Source organism: Theobroma cacao, chromosome 6 (assembly GCF_053813885.1).
Source record: "Theobroma cacao isolate CCN51 chromosome 6, ASM5381388v1, whole genome shotgun sequence".
Classification (NCBI taxonomy): Eukaryota; Viridiplantae; Streptophyta; class Magnoliopsida; order Malvales; family Malvaceae; genus Theobroma; species Theobroma cacao.
In genome coordinates, this window is record NC_142644.1 from 27,341,064 (window position 1) to 27,363,196 (window position 22,133).

Genomic DNA, 22,133 nt, shown 5'->3' on the forward strand with positions numbered 1-22,133 from the left:
TTAATAATTTGTCTGTCTCAAACAGCCTTATCGCACACAATAATGAGAGTTATATATATGCGAGCTACATATCTAAGTATATCTGCATAATTTGAATGTGGTGGCAATTTTTTATGACCTTCAATTCGACCTTGTACCAAAGTTGAAGCATGATATTTAATCTGACTATAACTCTTACTTATCTGCAAACAATTGTTTTCATGTGTCCTCTCTCTGAAAACTGTGATGCCATGGGAAACCTGCAAGCAAATCTGCAAATCTCTTGAAAGAACCGGCTGGTTTCTGTTTTTTTTTTTTTTTTTTTTTTGTAAATCTCGTCAGTCTCTTTTATTATCTTTTGATTCCTCATAAGGTCCTATCGGTTTCCTTTTGGGAATAAGAAATTGACTTGTCATATGGAATTGCCAAAAATAAGGTGAGGGAGCATACACGACTAGGAATTTATTTTTTCAGAGAAAGCAATTAAATTCAGGCTTTACTGAAGGATATCAGATAATCGCTGGGGAAATTAAAAGCAAAGTCTGTAGGTACATAGTTACTGTATATGCAGAGTTGACAGCTGAGATATATATCTGCAGTTCATACTTCTCATCAGTTCACGGTTCACAGTCCACGTATACTTAATTTGTATTGTTGGGGTTGGCCAAAATCTATGATATACTTGGAAATTTAATTCCTACGGCGCTGAATTCAATTTTGATCAGTCAAGACGGTGAAGATAATTAATCAATATGCAAGTGTTTTTATAACTGTACCTAAGACTTTCATAGATGATCGTCCATCATTCATAGATTTCTACTAGGGTAAAACATGCAATTTCGAAGGCTTCTAAATCGGAGAAGATGCATATGTGTTTGATGTGTGACGATCGATCCATATGTTATCTTCTTAACTTAGTCGATGCATTATTCATCTTTCACTGCACTAAATCAGTAATTTAATGGTATATTTGAAACTTATTTTTCTATATTATCAGGCATGGCCTTCATCATGAGTAATACTGCATGGTTTTCCATGCAATGAATTTCTGCTGTGTGTTTAAAGGGTTAAAAATAATAATAAAAAAGAAAAAAGCAACTAAACATGCACATTATCATGTTCATGGTTAGGTACACGATAAAGGATTTTTTTCTTTTATTAAGTTTCAATTCTTCACTTTCTTCTCCTTTGATATTCCTATTTCAATTTTTTTCAAGAGATAAAAACAATAGCATGGAATTCATCTAAAAAAAAAACATATCTCATTGGCATAGAAGATTATCTGTGCTTCTTTTCTTTCTATTTTTTTTTGTTTGCTTTTATGAAAATTAATTGTGTTCAGGTGAAGGAGAAGATTTATGGCTGTTTGTATAATGACTCTTGACATTGAAATAAGTGAGAAATATTTAGAGATACCATCAAACCAAAACTGCAGTGCCTGCCCTCAACATTTTGAGACTCTTAAAACAAATTGCTACATATCTTTATATGTGATTCACCTTTTTTTTTTTTTTATTGTTGGTTACAAGAAGGAAGCAATGCTATATATATCTAAAACTAATGTTCAAACAATTATCAATGTCTATATATTTAGACAGTTTACAAGTATAGACTTTCTCAAAAGAAAAATAAAAATGAAAGTAACTAACAAAGGCAAGCCATCAATTTATTTGTACGTATTCCTCCTTAATTTGCTTTTAATACTGAAAATCTTAATGGGAGATAGGTTATTGCCTCATCAATGGTGTCTCAGCCAATTTATATATAAATATATTAAATCAAATGTATATGGTGAAGAAAGAGCCTTTGCAAAAGACAAAAATTCATATTGCAACTTCTGTTTCACCTTTCAATTCATAAATAGAAAATTTATTGTTGTCATCATCAAAAAGAAAAAAGAAATAAGAGAAATAAAAGGTGGGTTAGATATAAACCTTACAAAAAAAAAAGAAAAATAAAATTGATGTTGATAACACAGAGTTATCCAAGAACCATGTACCCCAATGATGTGTTAATATAGTGAGAAAAAAATAAAATTAAGATGATGAAAAGTATTCTTCAATTCTCAAACTTCTCAATATCAACATGTGGTATTGTTTTTTTTTTTTTTTGAAAAGCATGTGGTATTGTATTTTATTATATCTTTTTAATATGAGAGGAGACATTATGGTTTTAAAATTAATTATCATTTTTATTTGAATTTCACAATTCATTGTTGTTACTTAAATAGTGTAAGAAATTTATGTAATTAAAGGAAAATAAAGGGAGAAAAAAAATGAAGTATGTAAAATAATAAAATAAATAAATTTATAAAATGGAAAAGAATGAAGGGAATGGCAAATGAGTAAAATGAAGGAGGGAAAAGGGGCAAAGTGTGGAGAGGAAGGACACATATTAAAGATTGGAACGGCGCAGTGTCCGTCCTTTCCCGATAAGCCCGGTGATTTGCTCGAATGGGGATGAAATGAAAGCCTTTGTTGTTCTCTTTCTCTTATTTTTCTCTTCTTCACTTTAAACCTCATATACACAGCAACCCCCACTGCCAAATATCTTCTTCTTTTTCTTACCTTACCAATTCCCATTTTCTGGGATTTTTTTTTCTCTCTTTTTGTCTGAGGTCTCTCTTACCAAACTGCTCAACCCTAGCTTAGCTGTAAGTTTTTGTGCAATAAATTTCTTTGTATGAAAATTCAAGTGAATTCAAGAGCTTGGGTACTAATGAAAGTTTAGTTTTTTTATCTATTCCTTTTTTTGTTTCACAACTTTGTAGGGAGCTTAAAGGAGATGTGAGACTAAGGGAAAAATATAAAGAACAAAAAAGAGAAAGCCAAAGAAGCTAGCTACCCCATTTTTTTATTAGTTGGAAGCGCAAAGAAATTCTATTCCAAGGTTCTTTCTTTCTTTCTGTCTCCTTCTCTCTCTAGATATAGCAATTTTGTTACTTTGGGTGTTTATTAAACTTTGTTAATTTTCTCTTTGGTTTTTCTTTTCTGAAGCGAAAATGGACTTTGATTTGTAAAGCTTGTGTTTTTGGAAAATTGTCCTATGTATAAAAATGAAATCTTTCTTTCTTTTTTTTTCTTTGCTTGTTTTGAGATTCAGGAGCTGATCTAAAGTTGCTATCTTTTTAAATGAGCTGAAAATTACAGGTACAAAAGGCTTTAGCTTTTGTAGGAGGATTTAATTGGAGATGGGAATTGATAATACAGTTGACATTTATTGAGAAGCTAATTACTATAATTACTCAGGAGTTTCTATTCGTCTTGGTATTTTGTTGTTGTTGTTGCAGGTACTGATCTGTTTGGAGCTGAAGCTTCTTCAAAGTAGCTAGCTGTGAAGAGTTGCAGATCTGTGTGGCTTTGGATTCTAAGTTGTACTATGGTCTATAAAGATCTGCTTCACTTCAATCAGTGAAGGGAAAGAAAGAGAGAGAGAGAAAAAAAATAACAAGTACCCCTATTCATTGTCTGAGAACTCGACACCTGTAACAACAGCCAACATTGTTCAAAGTGAGCAAAAAATTTTATTTTTTGTTTTGCTTTTATTCTTTGTTGGCAATTTCAGAAACAGCTTATTTATTAATGGGGTTTGCCATTTACTAGTCCTTTTTAAAGCTAAATAGTGGTGGTGGTGTCTGCCATTTTTAGGGTCAGCTGCAAGGAAAAGCTTTAAATAAGTGAAGGAAGAAAGGAAAGAAAGAAAAAGGGTTGGCTCAGATCGGCGAATACTGCTTTCTTTAGCTTAATTGTGAAGCAGAAAAGAGAGTGTCTCAGATTCAAGGTATAGAGCAGGCTATACCACATGCAAGGAGCTTTCTATTTTCAACTTTTGTTAAGGGCTTAAAGTCTTCAAAAAGATTTTAGGTTTTTATAAGGTCTTTTAGCCGCTTAAGCGCATATAACAACCGATATAGCAGAAGTCAGATCTCTCTCAGGATCTCAGGCAGGCCTTAGCTGTTGTGTTGCAATGTCCAATGAGTTACTACTTACCACTACTCTAAGTTTTATCTGTGTGGTTAAACTTAAAACTTGTAACAAAAAGCAGTTTGTCAAATGTATATTGTACGTATATTTGAAGCATCAGATGCTTTTACCTTATCTAATTTTATTTTTAATTTTTTTTACTTTTCTTTGCAGGCTGTGGCTGCCATTTTTCAGGCTTTGCTTTTGAAAGCACTGCAAAAAGGTTGAACGAGAGAGAGAGAGAGGGTAGTCTCCTGACTTAGACCGTGATATATCAAAGCGTAAAAAAAGGCCTTTTATCACTATATAGCCAAAGTACTCTCTGTGTAATCGTCATCAATGCATAGGACATCTCAACCCCACCTTCACTTCTTCCCTCACACCACCACCATCTCCTCCTCTTCTTACTCCTTCTAACATTACTCCAAAACTTCAGATTTTCTCTCTTCCTCTTTAGAAGTGCAACAAACAAAAAAGGAAAAAAATAAAAGAAGAAAAAGGTAGGGGGGTTGTTGTGGGGGGAGGTTTTGTGTTCTTGGTTTGTGAAGAAAGGAATGAAAGTGGTATGGAGGTGGAAGAGATTCAGACACAAGCCTGTAAGTTCTCAAGAGTTGGAAATGGAAGAAATGACTCAAGCAAGATAGGTCAGAAAGTTAGTGACAACTACCCTGATGATGAAGAAGACGGAGAGCTGAACAAAAGGGCCGGTGCCAATGGAGGAGGAGGAGGTGGTGGTGGTGGTGGAGCTGACACTGCTGGTACTAATCGGCTTCGAGGTTGGCATCATTCTTCAAGAATTATTAGGGTTTCTCGAGCCTCGGGTGGCAAAGATCGTCACAGCAAGGTTTGGACTTCAAAAGGGTTAAGAGACAGGAGGGTAAGGTTATCTGTCACCACAGCTATACAATTTTATGATCTACAAGATCGATTGGGCTATGATCAGCCTAGTAAAGCTGTAGAGTGGCTAATTAAAGCTGCTTCTGATGCAATTGCGGAGCTTCCTTCACTTAACAGTTCATTTCCTGATACACCAAAGCAATTGAGTGATGAGAAAAGGGCAAGTGGGGGAAATGAACAAGGGTTTGACTCAGCTGAAGTAGAGCTGGATGGTGATCCAAACAATTACCAACAAAATCAAAGTCAACACCTTTCTTTGTCCAAATCAGCTTGCAGTAGCACGTCCGAGACTAGCAGAAACTCGGGTTTATCCCTTTCAAGGTCTGAGATCCGTGTAAAGGCCCGGGAACGAGCCAGGGAAAGAGCAGCTAAAGAAAAGGAGAAAGAGCAGGAGTCCCGCATTGCACATCACCAAAATGTGAACCCTATTTCTCAAAACTCTTCCTTCACTGAGTTACTAACCGGTGGTATTGGCAGTGTTGGCAACAATAATGCTAGTCCTACAGCTTCAGCACATCAAAACCCCAATGGGGAGCCTGATTTTTTCCACAAGGCTAATACTGCCAGGCAGTGGCCTGGAACTCCAATGGATTACTTTACCTCGGGGCTCCTTGCACCATCTTCTTCTTCAAGAAGTCATCATTCTTCAGGATTTCCAGGACAAATCCAACTAGGAAACTCTTTGCCACAATCAATATCAATATCACCATTCAATGTGTCGGGTGAAAATCATCAAGAGTTGCAGCATTTTTCGTTTGTTCCAAATCCTGACCATCTGATCCCGGTGGCAACAACACAGCCGGGCCCAGGGGGTGACTACAACCTTAACTTCACAATCTCTTCCGGCCTTGCTGGTTTCAATAGGGGGACCCTTCAGTCCAATTCTCCGTCTTTTTCGCCTCACCTCCTCCAGAGGTTTTCTTCTATAGACGGATCATCACCCTTCTACATTGGTACACCACCAGTGGAGAATCATCACCACCATCAGTTCCCAGCTGGATTAGATGGCCGCTTGCAGCTCTGCTATGGGGATGGAAGCAGGAGCTCAGACCAGAAGGGAAAAGGAAAGAACTAATCAGTTTCCTGAAAACGTCTCGTCTAGGCACCATCTTTTCTCTGGTAAGCTGAACAAACAACCTCATTTAATTGAAGTTCTCTACTACTAGTATTTGCCATTCGAATCTATTTCCTTACATTAGCTTTAGTTTTATTAATTAGGGTCTCTATTTTTGTGCTTGTTTAGCTCTATAGCTGCACTCTTGACAAGGGTTATTTTTCATTTTCCCTCTCATTTGCTGATGTGTAACAGTTGCTTTTTGTATTTGTTTTAGCTTGCTTTTTTGGATTTACGTGTTGTGCTTGTGCATAGTACCATGAATCGCTTCACTTTCTTGGTATGCATAAAGAAGTCTGCCAATGGGGCCTTTTTTTTTTTTGTGGGTGTTACGTATTTTATTGTCCTTTTATGATTCCTGCATGGATTGCTGTGAATAAGGATCGGCTGGTTGTCCCCTTGCTTGTTCTCTTCCTGGTTCCCTTCTCCCTAACATCTGCGAGTCCATGCCAGGTGTTAGTTTCTTGGTGGCTAAACCTTGCTGGGCACTGAATAGAACAATTAAAGTTTACTTTTGAAATACGTGTGACTTTGGTATAGCTTCAGAACCTTAATTTATTTTTGCCTCAACAGCAACCACATGGCAACGGATCAGCTAACTGTCAGGTTTTTGAGTTGTTAAATTGTCTAGATGATTAGGAGTAAATTAGATCTGGAAAAATGGAAAAAATCCATGCACGTAAGACCTCGAGCTCTCAAACTTCAAGAAAAAATGGCTGCCTCCAAGGTAAGTGTTTTTCTATGTTCAGAAAGGATGAATGCAGATTTTAATTTTATATTGTTCTAAATGAGCTGTCACTGTTCTTACAGTAAAACTTAGTACTAAAACAGTGACAAACAGACAGAAATTATCTGTAGTTTGAATTCAATTAAAACAGTAAGCTTGAATTTCAAGTTGCAAAATGATAATTATGCTTCACTTGATATCCAAAATACATCTTTACTCTAAGGTCTAATTAAATTTGTAAGATCTACTGTCAAATCAAAATTAATAATGACCAAAAAGTTTAATGACAGAAATCAATTACCAAAAACTTTCTTTTAGGCCCCCCCCCCCCCCAAAAAAAAAAAATGGAGCAACATAAGAAAACAATGATAAATTGTACTACTAGAAAAGAAAATCTCACCTGATAAAGAAATTTGTAAATAAGTTTCTATTGAAGCTAATTAAGAAATTCTGCAGATAAAGAATTGTAACAGAAGCTGAAACTCATCATCAAGTTAAATGTTTGAGTTTAGGGAATGCATGTGGTACATATAAAAGACTAAGAGTCACTCCTTTTCCCTACTTCTATGTGTCTATTACTGTTTATCTCTACACTTACTTTATAATAGACCGCTAAAGATTTAGGAGTGAAAATTGTTGAAATAAAATGTAAAATGCTTCCTATCTAGTATCAGGTTTATGGTAGAGGACAGAAATGAGAATGGTGATGGACATAAAAGTTAAGATAGTTTAGCCATTACAGCTTATGTCCACAACATGCTCTTCCCAGCAAGTTTATATAGTTTTAGTTCCCACAATTAATAGCACTAAAATAATACAATCTCACTCATACTTGTAGTGGATATTACAAAAAAAAATAAAATTCTATGCTAGTAACTATGGATAAAGGAAATTAGAAATTACTACTAGCAGTAAAAATATGCCAAGTTTTCTATTTTAAAATCTTTATTCAGATGAATCCCTTAAATTGCTTCCACCATTCTTAACTTTATTCAAGAATTTCCTTGACCAAGAAAGAAAAAAGGATTACTTCTTTTGAGAACACATTCCACTCAAATTTAAAAGTTGTCTTTACAAGGGTAACTTAGAGTGCTAGCTAGGGTTGTTTCTTTTTCATTTTTTGAGGCTATAAAGGAAAATAGTAATACTTTAGATTGAGATTAGGAACTTGAGGTTATTGATTTATCTTACATGCATCATCTTCTTGATGTTTTAGATGTTCACATTCTATTGATTTGGCTATATTTTCCAAGGAAAAAGAAACAAAGTGATGCACTTTCTTGAAATGGAAGAAGACCATAAAAGCTCTTTTGGTCTTAGGCATTTGTGTGTTGTGTTTTGTAGCTTTTGAATAAGGCTGAACAAGGTTTTCTTCTTCCTTTTTTTTTTGTTTCAGAGAAAGATTTTCTTCCAAATTAGCATGGGGTTTTAGGTATATATTTCACATTCTACTAGCTTAATATTTTTAGCAGAAGCTTTACTGAATTGTATGTACATATATGGGTCTTGTAATTAGAAACATGAACATTTTGTGCAGCCATAGCTCAATGCATTATGCAAAACAAGTTTGCTTAAACTAGTAGTAGTAGTTTCATTATGGTCTGAGTCACAGCAGCAAAGCTGAAAATTCAAACAATTGAAATGGAATCATAGTTAATTAGCCCCTTTCCTTGGTGTTACATGCAATAGAACCAAATAAATAAATAAATAAAATAAAATAAAATGCTAGCTTACCCCAAAACTTTGAAAATATTGTGACAGCAAAAAAATAGAAAATCATATGGAGAAATACTTGTATCATTGTTTCTAGGGTAGAATGGAATGAGTCTATGTAAGAAGCATTTCAGATATACATAATCAATCAAAAGTTCTTGAATTCTATTACTGGTATTCATTCTCTTAACATCTATTATTCTTGACATCTATTAGGAAAGTCATTAACTTTACATGTGTTAGGAGCATAATATTTGTCCTACATATTGCACAGAGCTTATGCTCAAGACTCCTAATATATGAAAAACTATAAAAGGAGAGGGATTGCTTGTTATCATCTACTTTTGAATTTGATTTTCAGTTAATAACTTAATAAGTTCAAGAGTAGCAAGAGATTAATAATTCATTTAAAATCAAAAAGCGTCCAAACCAAACACCATGGTCTCTTCACAAGCGCTAGCTGAAGTCACTCTTAGGGTCAATGGAGTTAACTTGTGCAATATAAAATCTTCCCATTATGTTATCAAAGTTAGATGCTAGTCAAGGCACATTATGTGAAGACTAATCAAATGCTTTTTCCATAGCTAGAGTATTTAACCTTGGATAATGTGATTGAACCATGGAATTCTAGCTTTAATGGACCTTCTGTCGAGTTGAGAATAACTTAAATTCAATGTCTGACGGATCAATTAGAGATAAATCAAGCCCTACGGAATGTGGAGAAGTGTTAAAGAGATTCTAATGACTCTGTGTCATTGGATTACAAGACTTTAATTTTGCAAAATTGATGACTATTAAGAATACACTTCCAACTTTTTTCTTTTCATCTTGGGTTAATATTCAAAGTCTAATTATTCAATTTGATTCCAAGGTAGCAATTTCCTTAAGTGTGATGAAAAGCTTAGGTCATGGAATAAATGACTCATCTTTAATGAATTAATAGCTTGTGAAAATTTATTGGAGATATTATTTTGGTGCATACCATTCGAGAAGTCAATGTTTATGTTGACCCTCCTACTAAATTTGGTGTTGATTCGAACAGAGGATTAGTTATAATAGGGTTATAACTAACGTTCGACACTTATCAAGGGTACATTCTCAAGTTTGTCCAAACACTTTGTACCATTGGGAAAGTCCCACTTTCTGATACAAACTGTCGATAATTAACTACTGATACATTTTAAAAGAAAATGATGATGGAAACACATTCCAAATTATTGCTTGTGCACCAAGATTACTCTTTTCTAGGAGTTCAATTCTCTTTTTCTTCTTCTTTGTACCACGTGCTACTTTTGCCCAAAAGACCTTAGCAATTTTGGTTGTTGGAGAAGAGAAAGAAACCTTTTTTGTTGGCAAGAATATTTAATCTTGGACACCCAAATGAAACAAACCAAGTCACATGAAAGGCAAGTTTAGATAGAAGTGGGGTTGGACCAAATGGAAATCTTCTACTCTTTTTTTGTGCCTTCATTGGTGTCATGTTTACATCATCATGCCAAGTGTCCTGTGATTTGTGATTGGATAAAGCTCATTAGGTAACAATGTGCAATAGTTGCAACCGGATGGGATTGGGACCCAAAGAGAGAAATGCCCTTTCCTTTTTCTATTGTTTTAAGTTTAAGAACCTTGATTGAATGACTCATTCTCTTCCGCTCTTATTTGCATGAAGACATCTTCACTGATCACCATCACCAAAGAAAAGAAGCCAAACAAATAGTGAAACGAATTATTCTCCTTTGAATCTTTGTTGCAACTTGTAAAGAAGAAAACAACAAAATCTTTACTACTTAACCCTAGTCATCAAAGTTATAAGAGTAGTTGGTGCCAAAAATACTTAGATATTCCATTTCCAGCACCAAAAGGTTCTTTCAAAAAATGTTACAAAGTTTCAAGTCTTTATTTGTGAGTGGTGTTAATTATTAACAGCTATCCAAAACCTCTCCTTACAATCCCTATTTTTTCAGTATTACTTCCAAATATGATATCATGTTTGGGATAGCTTTCTGCTTTAGGGTTTGGGGTTGTTATCGATGGGGATATGTTCCTGCACACAACTGGATGGGATTGGTTTTGTATATTTGGGATATATTGCACGTAGTATTGGCAAAGTTTTGAAGGCCTATGTAGAGTTGCAACATTTGTCACCGCAAGTTGGCAATTTTTTTTCAAATTTAGTATAGTAATGAATATCATAACTTTTCAAAAAAAAAAAAAATCAAACATTTCACTGCAACAACATTCACATTTATTTATTACTAAACAAAAAAAATATAACTCTTTATTGTTATTATTATTGCAACATTTCACTTGCACTAGGTCATCCAGCATGGGTCGACCTGCATGCAAAAAAGTAGTGTCACAACACCACCTATTCATTGAAGGGTAAAAGTTTTCTTCTTGTTATATTATTTATACTAGAGTTTTATGTAATTAATCATACTAATGAACTCACCAAGTTTTTTACAATTTTATGGGGGTGGGTCAAAGATTCCAAGTCAAAGTAGATTTATCAAAAAATAATCTATATACTAATACTTGAATACTACATGGAAAGATAAAAAAATTTCCTTTTATAATTTAAGATTTTATTAAAAATGTCCAAACTTAAACTACGCTTTCTAAAAATTCAAGTCTTTTGAGATCCGTAGCGATGCTTCCTCTTCTCGGTCCTTAGATGCGTTTTTCACTTTCTCAAAACAGCTTGTCTGGACAAACTTCACTTTAATTATGACACCGCTTAGAGAAATTCTTGAATCCACCCCAGCTCATCCATAGCAACATTTCACTTACACCAATGGCTATGATGAGTTCATGGTTGGCGGCGAGGAAGGTAGCATTGAAGTGTTGATTTGCTCAGCTTGCAATTGTAATAGAAATTTCCAAAGAAAAGAGGTTGAAGGTGAGCCTTCACCCTCTTCTTGTGACTATTACTCATCACATAGTCCTCATTTGAGCAGGGTTGGGAGGAAACTCTTCTTAGGTCACCACGAGTATTTAGTCCTCATTTTACCTTAAAAGAAAAACTTCTATTACCCTACTACAACCCTATTGTATGTCGTTACTTGACGTGTTTCATCCAATTAACAAGGCTGTAGGATATTTGACATGATAATATAAACAAGACACTAATGGGACACAAAAAGAAACAAGGGATTTCATTCAGGTTGGATCCACATGGACCAAATGCCAAGTCTCTCTCTAATGCCGTTTAGGAGAAGATTCATCATAAATAAAAATACTATCGACATCTTGTGATACCTCATCACAAATAAGATGTGAATGTGATTTTTAAGACTTATACAAAAATTTAAATCAATCATTATTAATGATTGGAGCTTAAGATTTTTAAGGTCGTATGGTTTTAAACTTGAAAAGTTCTTGGATTAGTGGTGTTTGGACCCAAGTCCTTACAATTGATATCAAAGCATGTGCTAGCTTAATGTGGGCTTGCACATTATATTGGTGAGATCTTAATCTTGTGGAGTGAATTGTGATGTGTGGTCTTGATGAAGACATCAAGTATTGGAGTAAGTGAAATTGTGATACCATATCCCATCTTAAGACTCGAAAAGTTATTTACATAGTAGTGTTTGGACTTGAGTCGTTATAGAAATTGACTAAAATGCCTTTTAGGAAGAAGCTTGAGTTAGGCATTAAATTTTGGCTGAGTTAAATTCCTTGGCCAAAGTGAACTTCAAAGTGAGAGGTTGTGTGATGCATCTCCTCTTAATGGGATGGGAAGGGAGATCGTTGGGCACATGGTTCATGTTGATCCAGCTTATGGCATTTCAAATTGACTTTCACGTGATGAGGGTTTGGTTGTTACTTGGTTTTGTGTTTTGGTGGCTAAGATTGTGTAAAAAATCTTACAATTGCGATTATGAATAAGAAAAAGAAAGAAATTACCGAGAACGTTGGTAATTTGATGTGATTGGCCACACAAAGGAAACATTCCAAGTGATGTGAAAGTCAAATTATGCGAGTGGATTGGACCCATATGGGTCACGTGCTCAACAATCTCCTCCTCCGACCTTATTACGTGTTTTGTTGAAAGGTAGGTATTTCATTACATGTTGACTAAGATATTGCTCAAGAATAAGCTTGAATTATGCAGTGACTTAGTGTAGACTCCTAGGACAAGTTGAACTGCTAAGTGAGAGGTTGTGTAATGGATTTTCACCTAATGAGACTGGAAAGGAGATTGTCGAGCCCGTGGCCATGCGAAACCAACCCCACGGCAGTTCAAATTAGCTTTCATGTGATGTAAACTTTGCCTGTTACTTGGTTTCGTTGTTGAATGGTCAAGATTGTGCCCTTAATATTCTTGGCAACAAGGGCTTCTTTCTTTTTCTCTTGATCATAATCAAAATTGTAAGGGACTTTTGCAAGCTTGTTTTGTGGCACTAGGGAAAAGAGAAGGAGATAAAAACTAAACATCTAGGGAGGGCTATTTTTGACACTCGACAAGCAGTAATTTGGAAGGAGTTTGTTAAAGTGATTTAGGAGTGCATTAATTACATAGAATTAATGTGTTCAGCCTCCTGGTGGTTTGATCTAACAACGCAATCTCAAGAGGTAAAATTCTAACATTGTTTGAAATTATTGTGGGTTTCAAAGTTTGGATAAAAATTTGTAATAAGAATATCGTATCAATTTTTTGATGGTGGACATATAATCAGCTTATCTTGTGATTTTTTCTTTTACGTCGAAATATTATTCACATAAATTTAATGTAATCTCTTTATTTTTGTTGTTATTGATGCGTAATTAATTTATTTACTTGTCACTTGGCAAATGCATATTTTGCTTGTTTGTGTTGCTTAGCTGCTTGGTTATCTTAATGGTATCATGTGAGTTAGTTGGATGTAAAGTATACTATTACATCTAGGGGGACTCAAATTTGAATTAATTGTCCGAGCCGCTTTCTGTTACTCTAAATGGGCAGGATTCCAGTTTTAATTGTATAAGTTCCTTTTCTTTTCGAGGAAAGGCAGGAGTATGGACGCAATAGACAGTTGACTGTTATAATAACTAATTTTGTGCGACATGTTGCTTAGTGTTTCATTGTGCAGCTTTGGAAGTTGTGCAAGGTTAGTAGTGTACTTTACCAGTTGACATCTTATGCAAGTAGGCGTGTGGAAAGTGCTGTTTTATTCCGTTAGACATGCCCTCTATGATATTGAAGAGGTCAAAGGATTTATTCTTGGAAAAGTGTGTCAGGTGTAGTGAGGAAACTTTGAAGCATGATTTTCCTGTACTTTACATGAGAGTATAAAGAGTCATAGCATAGTGGCTTATGTGGGTTGGTTTGGGTGAATGATATGCTTCGTTCCGAAATTTAGCGTATCAATTAAAGGCCAGAAGATGTTTTGGGGGATCAATTATCTTGAGAATGAGCGTGCAGTAATTCTTTAGACTGCTGCAAAAATTGAACAGGAAAGGCAAGCCATTTTGCAAAATTCTGAAGGGGCAAGAAGGTTAATATTTTCCTGTAAATTTTCTTTGTATGGTTTGCAGCTATGCAAAGATCCCAAGAGTGGATTGTTCGATTAAGAGAGGAAGTTTATTGGTGATAGTAGTTGCTTTTGCAAAGGGGGTGGTTAAACTGAAGATTCTTACTGTCTAGTGAAGTGGGGACTTGTATACTATTTCATCTTTCACCTATTTAGTGTGAACTAGGTTTTCCCAAGTTCATTTCTAAATTTTCTTAGGTGCTGGTGTGTGTTTGGCTTGGAGGAATGGAATAAAAAGCAGCCCCTTTGAGTTAAATGTGAAATACTTGGGATGAAAGAAATAGGCAAGTCTATGTCTTCCTTTTTCCTCTCTGCTGATGCAATAGCTAGGTTTATACATTGAGTGCTGACACTGTTCTATTCATTTTCTCCTTACTTCAATGTGGATTCAAGGCGTAGTAAGTCCCCAAGACAATTAGTGAAATGGAATTTCAGTACGTGTTCCTATGCTTATGCTAAGATTTTATTTATTTATTCATCTGTTTGTGCTTTCCTTCACAAGATCGTTTGCAAACTCCATGGTTTTGCTGCAATTAGTCCCTCAATTGACTATTAACTATAGAAAGAGGTCATATTGAAACTAGAACTGGTTTAAGGTTATGAGACTGAAACTTATCTTTGTTTGTTGGGGAGGAAGGAAACTTGACTCATACAATGGCTACCAGACGATGTAGAAATGGAAATGGCACCATTGAACAAACACTGCCAGAAACATATTGACTTCACTCTGTCTTTCTCATGCACACTTAGCTTAGCTTACCTTTTTGAATGCAGTTGTAAATGTTTTACATAGGCAAACTGTTTACCTGCATAAATGCAAGATTGTGATAAGGAGGAATATATAGAAATCTATGTTGATTTCAGTGTAGTTTATTTAGAGGGAATACTGGTTGAAAGTCATAGTATCAATTCTTTATGAAATTCTATTTAACCTATCCAAAATGTAGCCATCTTATTTCAGCTTATGATTCCACTTCACGTCATAAAATGGCCAAAGCATTAAGCTTGGTGTTGAGCAGAGAGCAATGTATGTAAACTACCAATTTATTGAACATCATGCATGTTTATTTTCACGGTTCCAGTCCAAAGATTGCGCCTTGCCAAGTAGCTCCAGTTTCTGATAATGAAACAGTGTCACAAGCACCTTGCAGTTCCTTTCTCTTCCCTATTTCTACCATGCATGCTAACTTTTGGTGCAAAATTTTTGGATGCAGGAAAAGCAAAGATGGAGGAAGCAGTGGCAAGCTGTGAGCGAAAGCATTCCTTCCTTCCTTGCATTGGGTGATACCTTTGTTATTGTGCTTCTAAAATTGTTAGTGTTTCTGGTTTATCCGTTTTGAAGTCATTCCGCTGGCACTGGCGTATTGGGATATATTTGTCTATGCGTGCAAAAAGCATTGTGTGTTTCCAACAAGTATAACAAAAAACAATTCGATTGAAGTTAATTCTTTTTTTTTACCTTTATCTTACAATTATTCTGATGAAACTGCCTTATATATTCGTTGAGAAAAGTGGCCTTGTCAATGAATCTGCCAGCAGCCACAAACCGTTCTTCCTTCACACTTGTTTCTTCAAAACATTAAAACCTTATTTCTCTCGTGGTAGCTAGCCACAAAATGGCAGCTCCCATTTGGAGACATGCTTGAAGACATTAACAACTGTTTTGGTGATTTTATGTATGTATATAAGAAGAGTTATTTGTGCTTCTGTTGATAGATTGGACATGCAGTTATTAGATCAAGTACAAGCTTTTTTCCTTGCTTGTAGAGCAATACCAATTACCAAGAATGACTTTTCCCTTTGGAAGCAGTATAATTGTTGCCAAAAATACCATCTTAGGCATTTGTTGATGCTGGGGAGCAGCCATTTTCCCAGGCTTAAGCCCGAGCCCAAACACAGGGTCTTCCTATTGAACCACAAGCCCATTCTCTATGTTGCTGGTTTAGACGATTAGAGTTTTTTAAGTAAGGAATTTGACGCGCAGAGTATGGATTTTGATGTTTTGAACAGAAAATTCATGTGTTTATCATTGAATTAAATATTCATATATGACAATTAGACGTTTCATAAATTTGTCGTATACTTGTATTTAAGAGGCAACCCCACCTGTCCATCCCTTACCCTGGTTGTGAAACAGCTTTCTTAGCTGCTAAATTAATGCAATATGTATGTCCATCTGATAGCAGTTCTGAATGTTTGAGCTCCATAATATATCATAATTCATTATGGTCGACTGGATATCACATGAGCTTGTACTGAAATTGGGAGCTGCCATCATTGCAGTTACTGAATTTCACGTGAGCCCAGTGAGCACTGAGCAGTGACCATAGATTCTTGCTTCGACTAGCTCGGCCTCTTTCAAGTACCAATTCCTTTAATCCTACGCTCGTGAAAGTGACGTCTCCTTTAATTCATAAAAGCCAGTAGCAGTCACTACTAAAATTGTTGCCATTCCATTTGATATACGAAACTTCACAATTATGACCTACAGGTAAACAATGAAATGAAGAGCAAAAAAACAAAACAAAACAGGGTTATTTTCACTTTTCAGTTCTCCTTTCACCGTTTCCAAATCTTTTTCTCAATTTACCCCTCAAATTTTTTCTTTGGGTTCATTGAGTTTGAGTTGATATTTTTGGTACCCATTTTTAGTATATTGAACTTTTACCTTCTTTGAGGAGATTGTGAAAGATTATAAACTTAGCTGGTAAGCAATTTCATTTTGGTCAAGGATTGATGCTCGCTTGTGCACATAAGAATACATGAGGAAATACTTCCTAAAAAGCTGAAGAAGCGAGCATGACCTGTCTAGAAACGCTATCGATGTTACCATTTCATTGCATTTGACAACAGCCTTTCAGGCGAAACAGCTCCCATTCAACAACATACTTTTTTTTTTGTCTTTGTTTTTCCTTTTGATAAGCCTTTGGTAAGTAGCATTTCTTTTCTTGCTTTTGAAAGAGCTAAAGCAACTTGCTTTTGCATAAGCAGCAAAAGTGCATGAAAAAAGAATTATTTTATACGTGACAAAGGCAAGAGGCTAAAGCCGAAGGACCAGGTGCCATTCTAGCTCTTAATTTCTTTTGTAGATTTGCTAATGAAAAATGAGAAGAATCGTGGAGACTAAAGCTCATTATTTAGCATTTGCTGAAGGATTTGTACACATGGAGTGTGACTTTTGCATGTAAAAGGGACATGTTACAAGGAGGGGAGGAGAGGGAGATCGTGTATGAGAAAAAGGTGAAAATCAGGAGGCACACTGTATAATAATAAGAACCCACCTCTAATTCAGTGAGAAGCAGTGATTCAAAGTGATGCTCACTTTATAATTATATGTTTCCAGAAAAGAAAGTGGGGTGCGTGAGGGAGGGACTGATCATAGAATAAATTATCAACTATTTTACAAAGTAAAATAAAATTACGTGTGCATTTTCAATGCGTGTGAGAATTGTTTTCCTTAGTGTGTTTTTATTGTTAATTATGATGATTTCCACTACTTTTACCTCCCTTACAAAGCACAACCACTGCCGGCTTAAAAACGAGCACGTGGGCCTTGATATGCCATACCTGTTTCCGATGTGATAATTTCCCCACTTCCAGGCCTTTGTCCATTAATTGGGGAATATATATATATATATATATATATATATATATATATATATAGATTAAGCCCACTATGACATCTTCATCAATTCTGTCAAGGCTTTGCTTTCCATTTAGTATTTGTTCTTTTGCCAACATAAATTAAAAAACAAATAACAATGCAGAGATATATGTGTATAAAAAACATGAAGGAAGGATAGGATGAGGAAGAAAGAAAAGAAAAGAAATTTATATATATATATATATATATATATATATATATATATATATTTATGTGAAGGCCCAAGTCAAAGGGGGGATGGGATGTGAGTTTGTAGCTGAGTGCAAGAGTCCAGAGTTCATTCACGTGGATTGTTAAGTATGCAGGGGGAAGAAAGGTCATGTGATAAACAGATAAAGGAAGAAGCAGAACCAGCTAATTAAATGAACAAAAAAAATTATAAAACAAAACAAAGGGCAATCCAAGTTTTAAAGCAAGTGGTGAATGGCAACTGATGGTTTGGGTACAGCCTCACCCCCAATCTTTATTGCCACAGATGAAATAATATTCATCTGTCTCTTTCTCTCTCATGTATGATAAGGAAAATGTGGAAGACTATTGGCTGCTTCTAGAACTGTTAACAATATTCGACTGTTCAACTAGTATAAAATCATGGTGGTCTTCTAAGAGAAAAATCTGATGGGTGGAAAGTGGAAACCCAAAAAGAAATAAGAGTTGGCTAGTGAATGCCGGCTGGAGAGTAGACTTTGCCCACTACCAGATGATATTTTCTCAACTGATGCGTTATCTCTTTTCCCGCTTGAAATGGTTCTCAACTAATAAAATGAGACTCCCAAATTCCTCTTTATGTTTTTATGCCAGATTGCTCTGTGTTTTATACATAAATGACTTTGATTGTGCTAATAAATGGAAGCATTTAGGGTACCTAGAATCTGTTTTGAACGAATTTATGTTCTGGCCTTCTCCTTTTGGGATGATGGGTTCTGGCCGTTTAATAAATTGCTTTGAGTTTGACCAACGATGATTTGGGCAAAAATTACTAAACGATTTCCATTAAAAGTAACGAGTAACAGCTTTCCTGGGTAAAAAACCTATCTAGATGCATTCCTGAATAATAGTCAATCAACAACTGCCATTAGCATGATCAAGATGAAACCATCTCTTCTTGACCCTCTTTCCTGGATTAGTTTGGGCAAACATAGAACTTGAAATGACTGATAGGATAAAAAGGTTGTACCACCTTGGCGGTTTTACCTGATCATTTAATCACATAGTCCAAGCTGCAATAAGATATATTGGCAATTAAAGCTTCAAGAATTATTGATAGCGAACTTCGTTGAAACAACCATGAACAGAACTGCATCAAAGTGCACATCATATATCTCTCATACACTTATTTTCTAAATTCGATGACTTTTCAGTCGCCATAATGGAGTAAACAAAAACAAACATCAAATCCAGTTTGACTATATCATACCACAACTTATCATCATCTAAACAGTTGTCCACCCACTGTTTCATTATCACCAGTTTTATATCACAACTAATACAATGATAAACCTTGCAACAACATCACAGTTCCGACCAATACCAGACTACCACACATCCACAACATCTGGTTAAAGTTAAACCCCCTAAAGAGTTAGCAAAGATAAGACTAGAGTATCCATGACACTTTGACAAGAGTATAACAAATTTATCAAAACATTAAAAGCTAAGTGCAAACTACATTTCTTGATGAACTTCATAAGTATAGAACATAAAGCATGACATCTTCATACCTACAATATTCACATATAGAGGGATTGTAAATAAAAAGTAAAAGACTACAAACTTGAAGCTCTTACAACATCAATCTAGTTGCAGGTGTGCACTCTTACAAGCATATGCCTGAAATAAAAACAACCAGCAGATGCATTTTCCGCTATCAGTTGAAGCACAGAAGCTAAAACTCTTGCAGTGCGTTATCAACATGCATGGATTGCTTTCAATGGTGGTCCAAAGCAGAGTTTGGCTTTCATAGGACACTGCCCTGAGATTAAGCTCCAACACAAAACAAAATTGTTGTCTGATCATCAGCTTTCCAAGAGCATGCTATCCCCTCTTCCCTTTGACCATTGTGTTTGACTGCTTTCCCTGAAAAATGCAAAATGAACTTTAAATTCATAAGAGATACATAAATAAAATGGTAATGCAAGCAGATCCAAAACTAAAACAGCAGGAAAATGTCAGGCATGTGAATGTTGGGGTACCACATGCATTCCGTGATGTATCCTTACACACCTGTTTCAAGCAAAAGATTTCTCACAACTCAAATGCAAATGGAAATCTAAACCCCTATTCACCACCAAATACAATTATGCTTGCTTTCCCCTCTAATCACATTAAAAAATCATACTAATCAAAATGATCAAGAAAAGGGTAATTTCAGCTCATACATATGCATTACCAAAAGCCAACAAGAGCATATTTATAGCTTAAAACCATATAAAAAAAGTCTAATGATGAATGAGTAAATGCCTACTAACAGCATACATATGCAAACAACTTAACCTCTTAAGTATAACCGAAACATGGAATCAATTCATATGAGGCATTAAAACAATTTTCATAGCAGCATAAACAATTGAAACGTCAAAGCACTTTTCGAAGAAATTAATCAGCATAGTCCAGTATATCCGGAATTTGAGACTTTTACCTTCACAGATCAGTAAGCGGACATCAAAACGAGTTCATCTCCAAACAATAAGTCCTTCTCTTAACTAGCATCTTAGCCGCAGTCCCATACGGCTCTTCAAAAGCAGTTGATAGCCAAGAAGCATCTGAGACCTCTTTTTTTGAAGCAGATTGTTCACTAGGCCTAATAGCAACCAAAGTAGCACCTTTCAAAACAACCCCATCAGGCAATTCCAAATATGGAGCATACCATAGCCTCATATTCAACGCAGGCACCAGCGTCCTTTTCGAAGCAGAAGAAGCTGATAATGGCTTCACTCTCAACTCCTCAAGCTGATCCCTATTCATACAAAGCACCCCTTGTCCATCCGCATCGGTTAAAACCAAGCTATCCAGCGTCTTATGATCCGCAATTATCGGTTGAAGCAAATAGTGCCTTGCTGACGCTGCGATTAACGAGCTAATCGTCCAAACAACCCTTAATTTCAAGCCTCCATTAGTATAAAACGACTCAGGAATACTCCCATTATCATCGCTGTTGCCAACATTTGAACCGCTGGTAATGTTATTGTTGATGCAAAACCCATCGTTTCCATACTCTGACACTTGCAAATGCACGTTGTTAATAACGGAGGCAGCTCCAAGGATAACGCAGTTATCAAGAGTTGATCCGAAATCGGCTCTCCATTTCAACAGAACTCCGTCATCAATCCCTAGCTCACCGCTGGGCAATTCGATTCGGAGAAAACGAATCTCGTTGAAATTTCTAAGTACTTGCGTCGGGGAATGATGAGTGACCCCACCTTGGTCCATTTCCCCATCGTCATCACCACCGGGACCGACGGATAAGGAAGAAGATGAAGGGGTGTTAAGAGTTTCGTTGAGGGTGGGCCGTTTTGGGCCGAGGAATTGGCCCAAAGCTTGGAGGGGCTTGACAATGCCTCCGAAAACGAGACGGAAGAGGTTGGAAAAGGGACCGGTAGCACGGGATTTGTCGGAGGAGGAGGAAGAAGAGGAACAATCGTCGTCGGAGATGACGCAATCGACACGAACGACGACGTTTTCCACTTGCGGGACGAGGGAGTGGAAACGGCGCGAGACAACGCAGCATCGGCCGAGAGCTTTGACGTCGCCGATCTTGTTAAAGACTAGAAGGAGAAGAGAGTCAGGAAGACGGTCGACGTGATCGATTGGCTCCGGATGGATCCTATGGATGGGATCTGAACGAACGGAAGACATTTTTTCCCCTTTTTTCTCTTTTGGATTAAGTTTCTGTCTAACGGGAATTCTTAAATTATCGTTTGGGAGAGGAAAGGGCAGGGGAGTGGAGTGGTTAGTTGGGGGTAGATCTAGGGGGACGGGATAGTGGAGGAAAGTTGGTTTTAAAAGAAAGGGGAAAGGGGTGCTTCGATAGGGAAGAAATTTGATTGAGAAGAGGCAAGGGAAAGAGACGGAGAGAGGGAAGGAGGGAGGGAGGTGAGGGTGTGATGTCGTTGTTTGTAGGTGGAGGAGGGAAGGGGAGGGGAATGCTAGGATGAGATAGATCCACGGTTTTTGTCTTTACACAGAGAGAGAGAGAGAGAGAGAGAGGATGTGAAGGGGGAGATGGGGATAATAAAGAAAATAAAAAAAAAAGGTGTGAGTAAGAAAGGGAGAGAGTGAGGGAGGCAGGAAAAGGCAAGGCCAAAAGAGAAACAAAAACAATTGAATTGAAGCTTCTTTTGCTTCCTTTAATTTTTGGTTTAAGTTTTTCAGATTTAATTAATTTGGTATTATGCTGTTCAATTAATTTATCCTTTAATTAGATAAGTACTTTGTATCTATTTGTTGAATATTGAAAATTGGGGAGTGTGGTGAGTAGTAGTAACTCCTCGATTTTTTTTTAAACAAAAAAAAAAAAAGGGAAGGGGAGGGGTTCATTTATGAAATATATTCACCTCCCCTATCA

At 36.2% G+C, this 22,133-nt stretch overlaps 2 protein-coding genes across 6 annotated transcripts; one reads left to right on the forward strand and one right to left on the reverse strand.

Annotated features, from left to right (window-relative positions):
• The first annotated feature begins 2,399 nt into the window (after positions 1-2,399).
• Positions 2,400-15,363, forward strand: LOC18596471 (transcription factor TCP2-like). 5 transcript variants are annotated; one of them, XM_088807139.1, is made up of 7 exons: positions 2,400-2,632; positions 2,750-2,868; positions 3,082-3,128; positions 3,269-3,488; positions 3,627-3,759; positions 4,116-5,957; positions 15,120-15,363. In XM_088807139.1, exon 6 carries the CDS (start codon positions 4,507-4,509, stop codon positions 5,911-5,913), a length of 1,407 nt encoding a protein of 468 aa, XP_088663265.1. In that variant the 5' UTR covers positions 2,400-2,632; positions 2,750-2,868; positions 3,082-3,128; positions 3,269-3,488; positions 3,627-3,759; positions 4,116-4,506; the 3' UTR covers positions 5,914-5,957; positions 15,120-15,363. The 5 variants fall into 5 exon arrangements, with proteins under 5 accessions (XP_088663265.1, XP_007025030.2, XP_017978880.1 ...); XM_007024968.3 differs by lacking the exon at positions 3,082-3,128; XM_018123391.2 differs by lacking the exon at positions 3,082-3,128 and having other exon boundaries at positions 3,633-3,759.
• A 3,841-nt stretch (positions 15,364-19,204) lies between these two features.
• On the reverse strand, positions 19,205-21,813 carry LOC18596472 (F-box protein At5g46170-like). The gene is made up of 2 exons (XM_007024972.3): positions 20,208-21,813; positions 19,205-19,645 (listed from the first exon to the last, which is right to left on the reverse strand). Exon 1 carries the CDS (start codon positions 21,422-21,424, stop codon positions 20,231-20,233), a length of 1,194 nt encoding a protein of 397 aa, XP_007025034.3. The 5' UTR covers positions 21,425-21,813; the 3' UTR covers positions 19,205-19,645; positions 20,208-20,230.
• Positions 21,814-22,133: the final 320 nt, after the last annotated feature.

Excerpts from the sequence above, each read along its gene's own strand:
- LOC18596471 (XM_088807139.1), top strand. The coding sequence starts at position 4,507 with ATGGAGGTGGAAGAGATTCAGACACAAGCCTGTAAGTTCTCAAGAGTT.
- LOC18596472 (XM_007024972.3), bottom strand. The coding sequence starts at position 21,424 with ATGTCTTCCGTTCGTTCAGATCCCATCCATAGGATCCATCCGGAGCCA.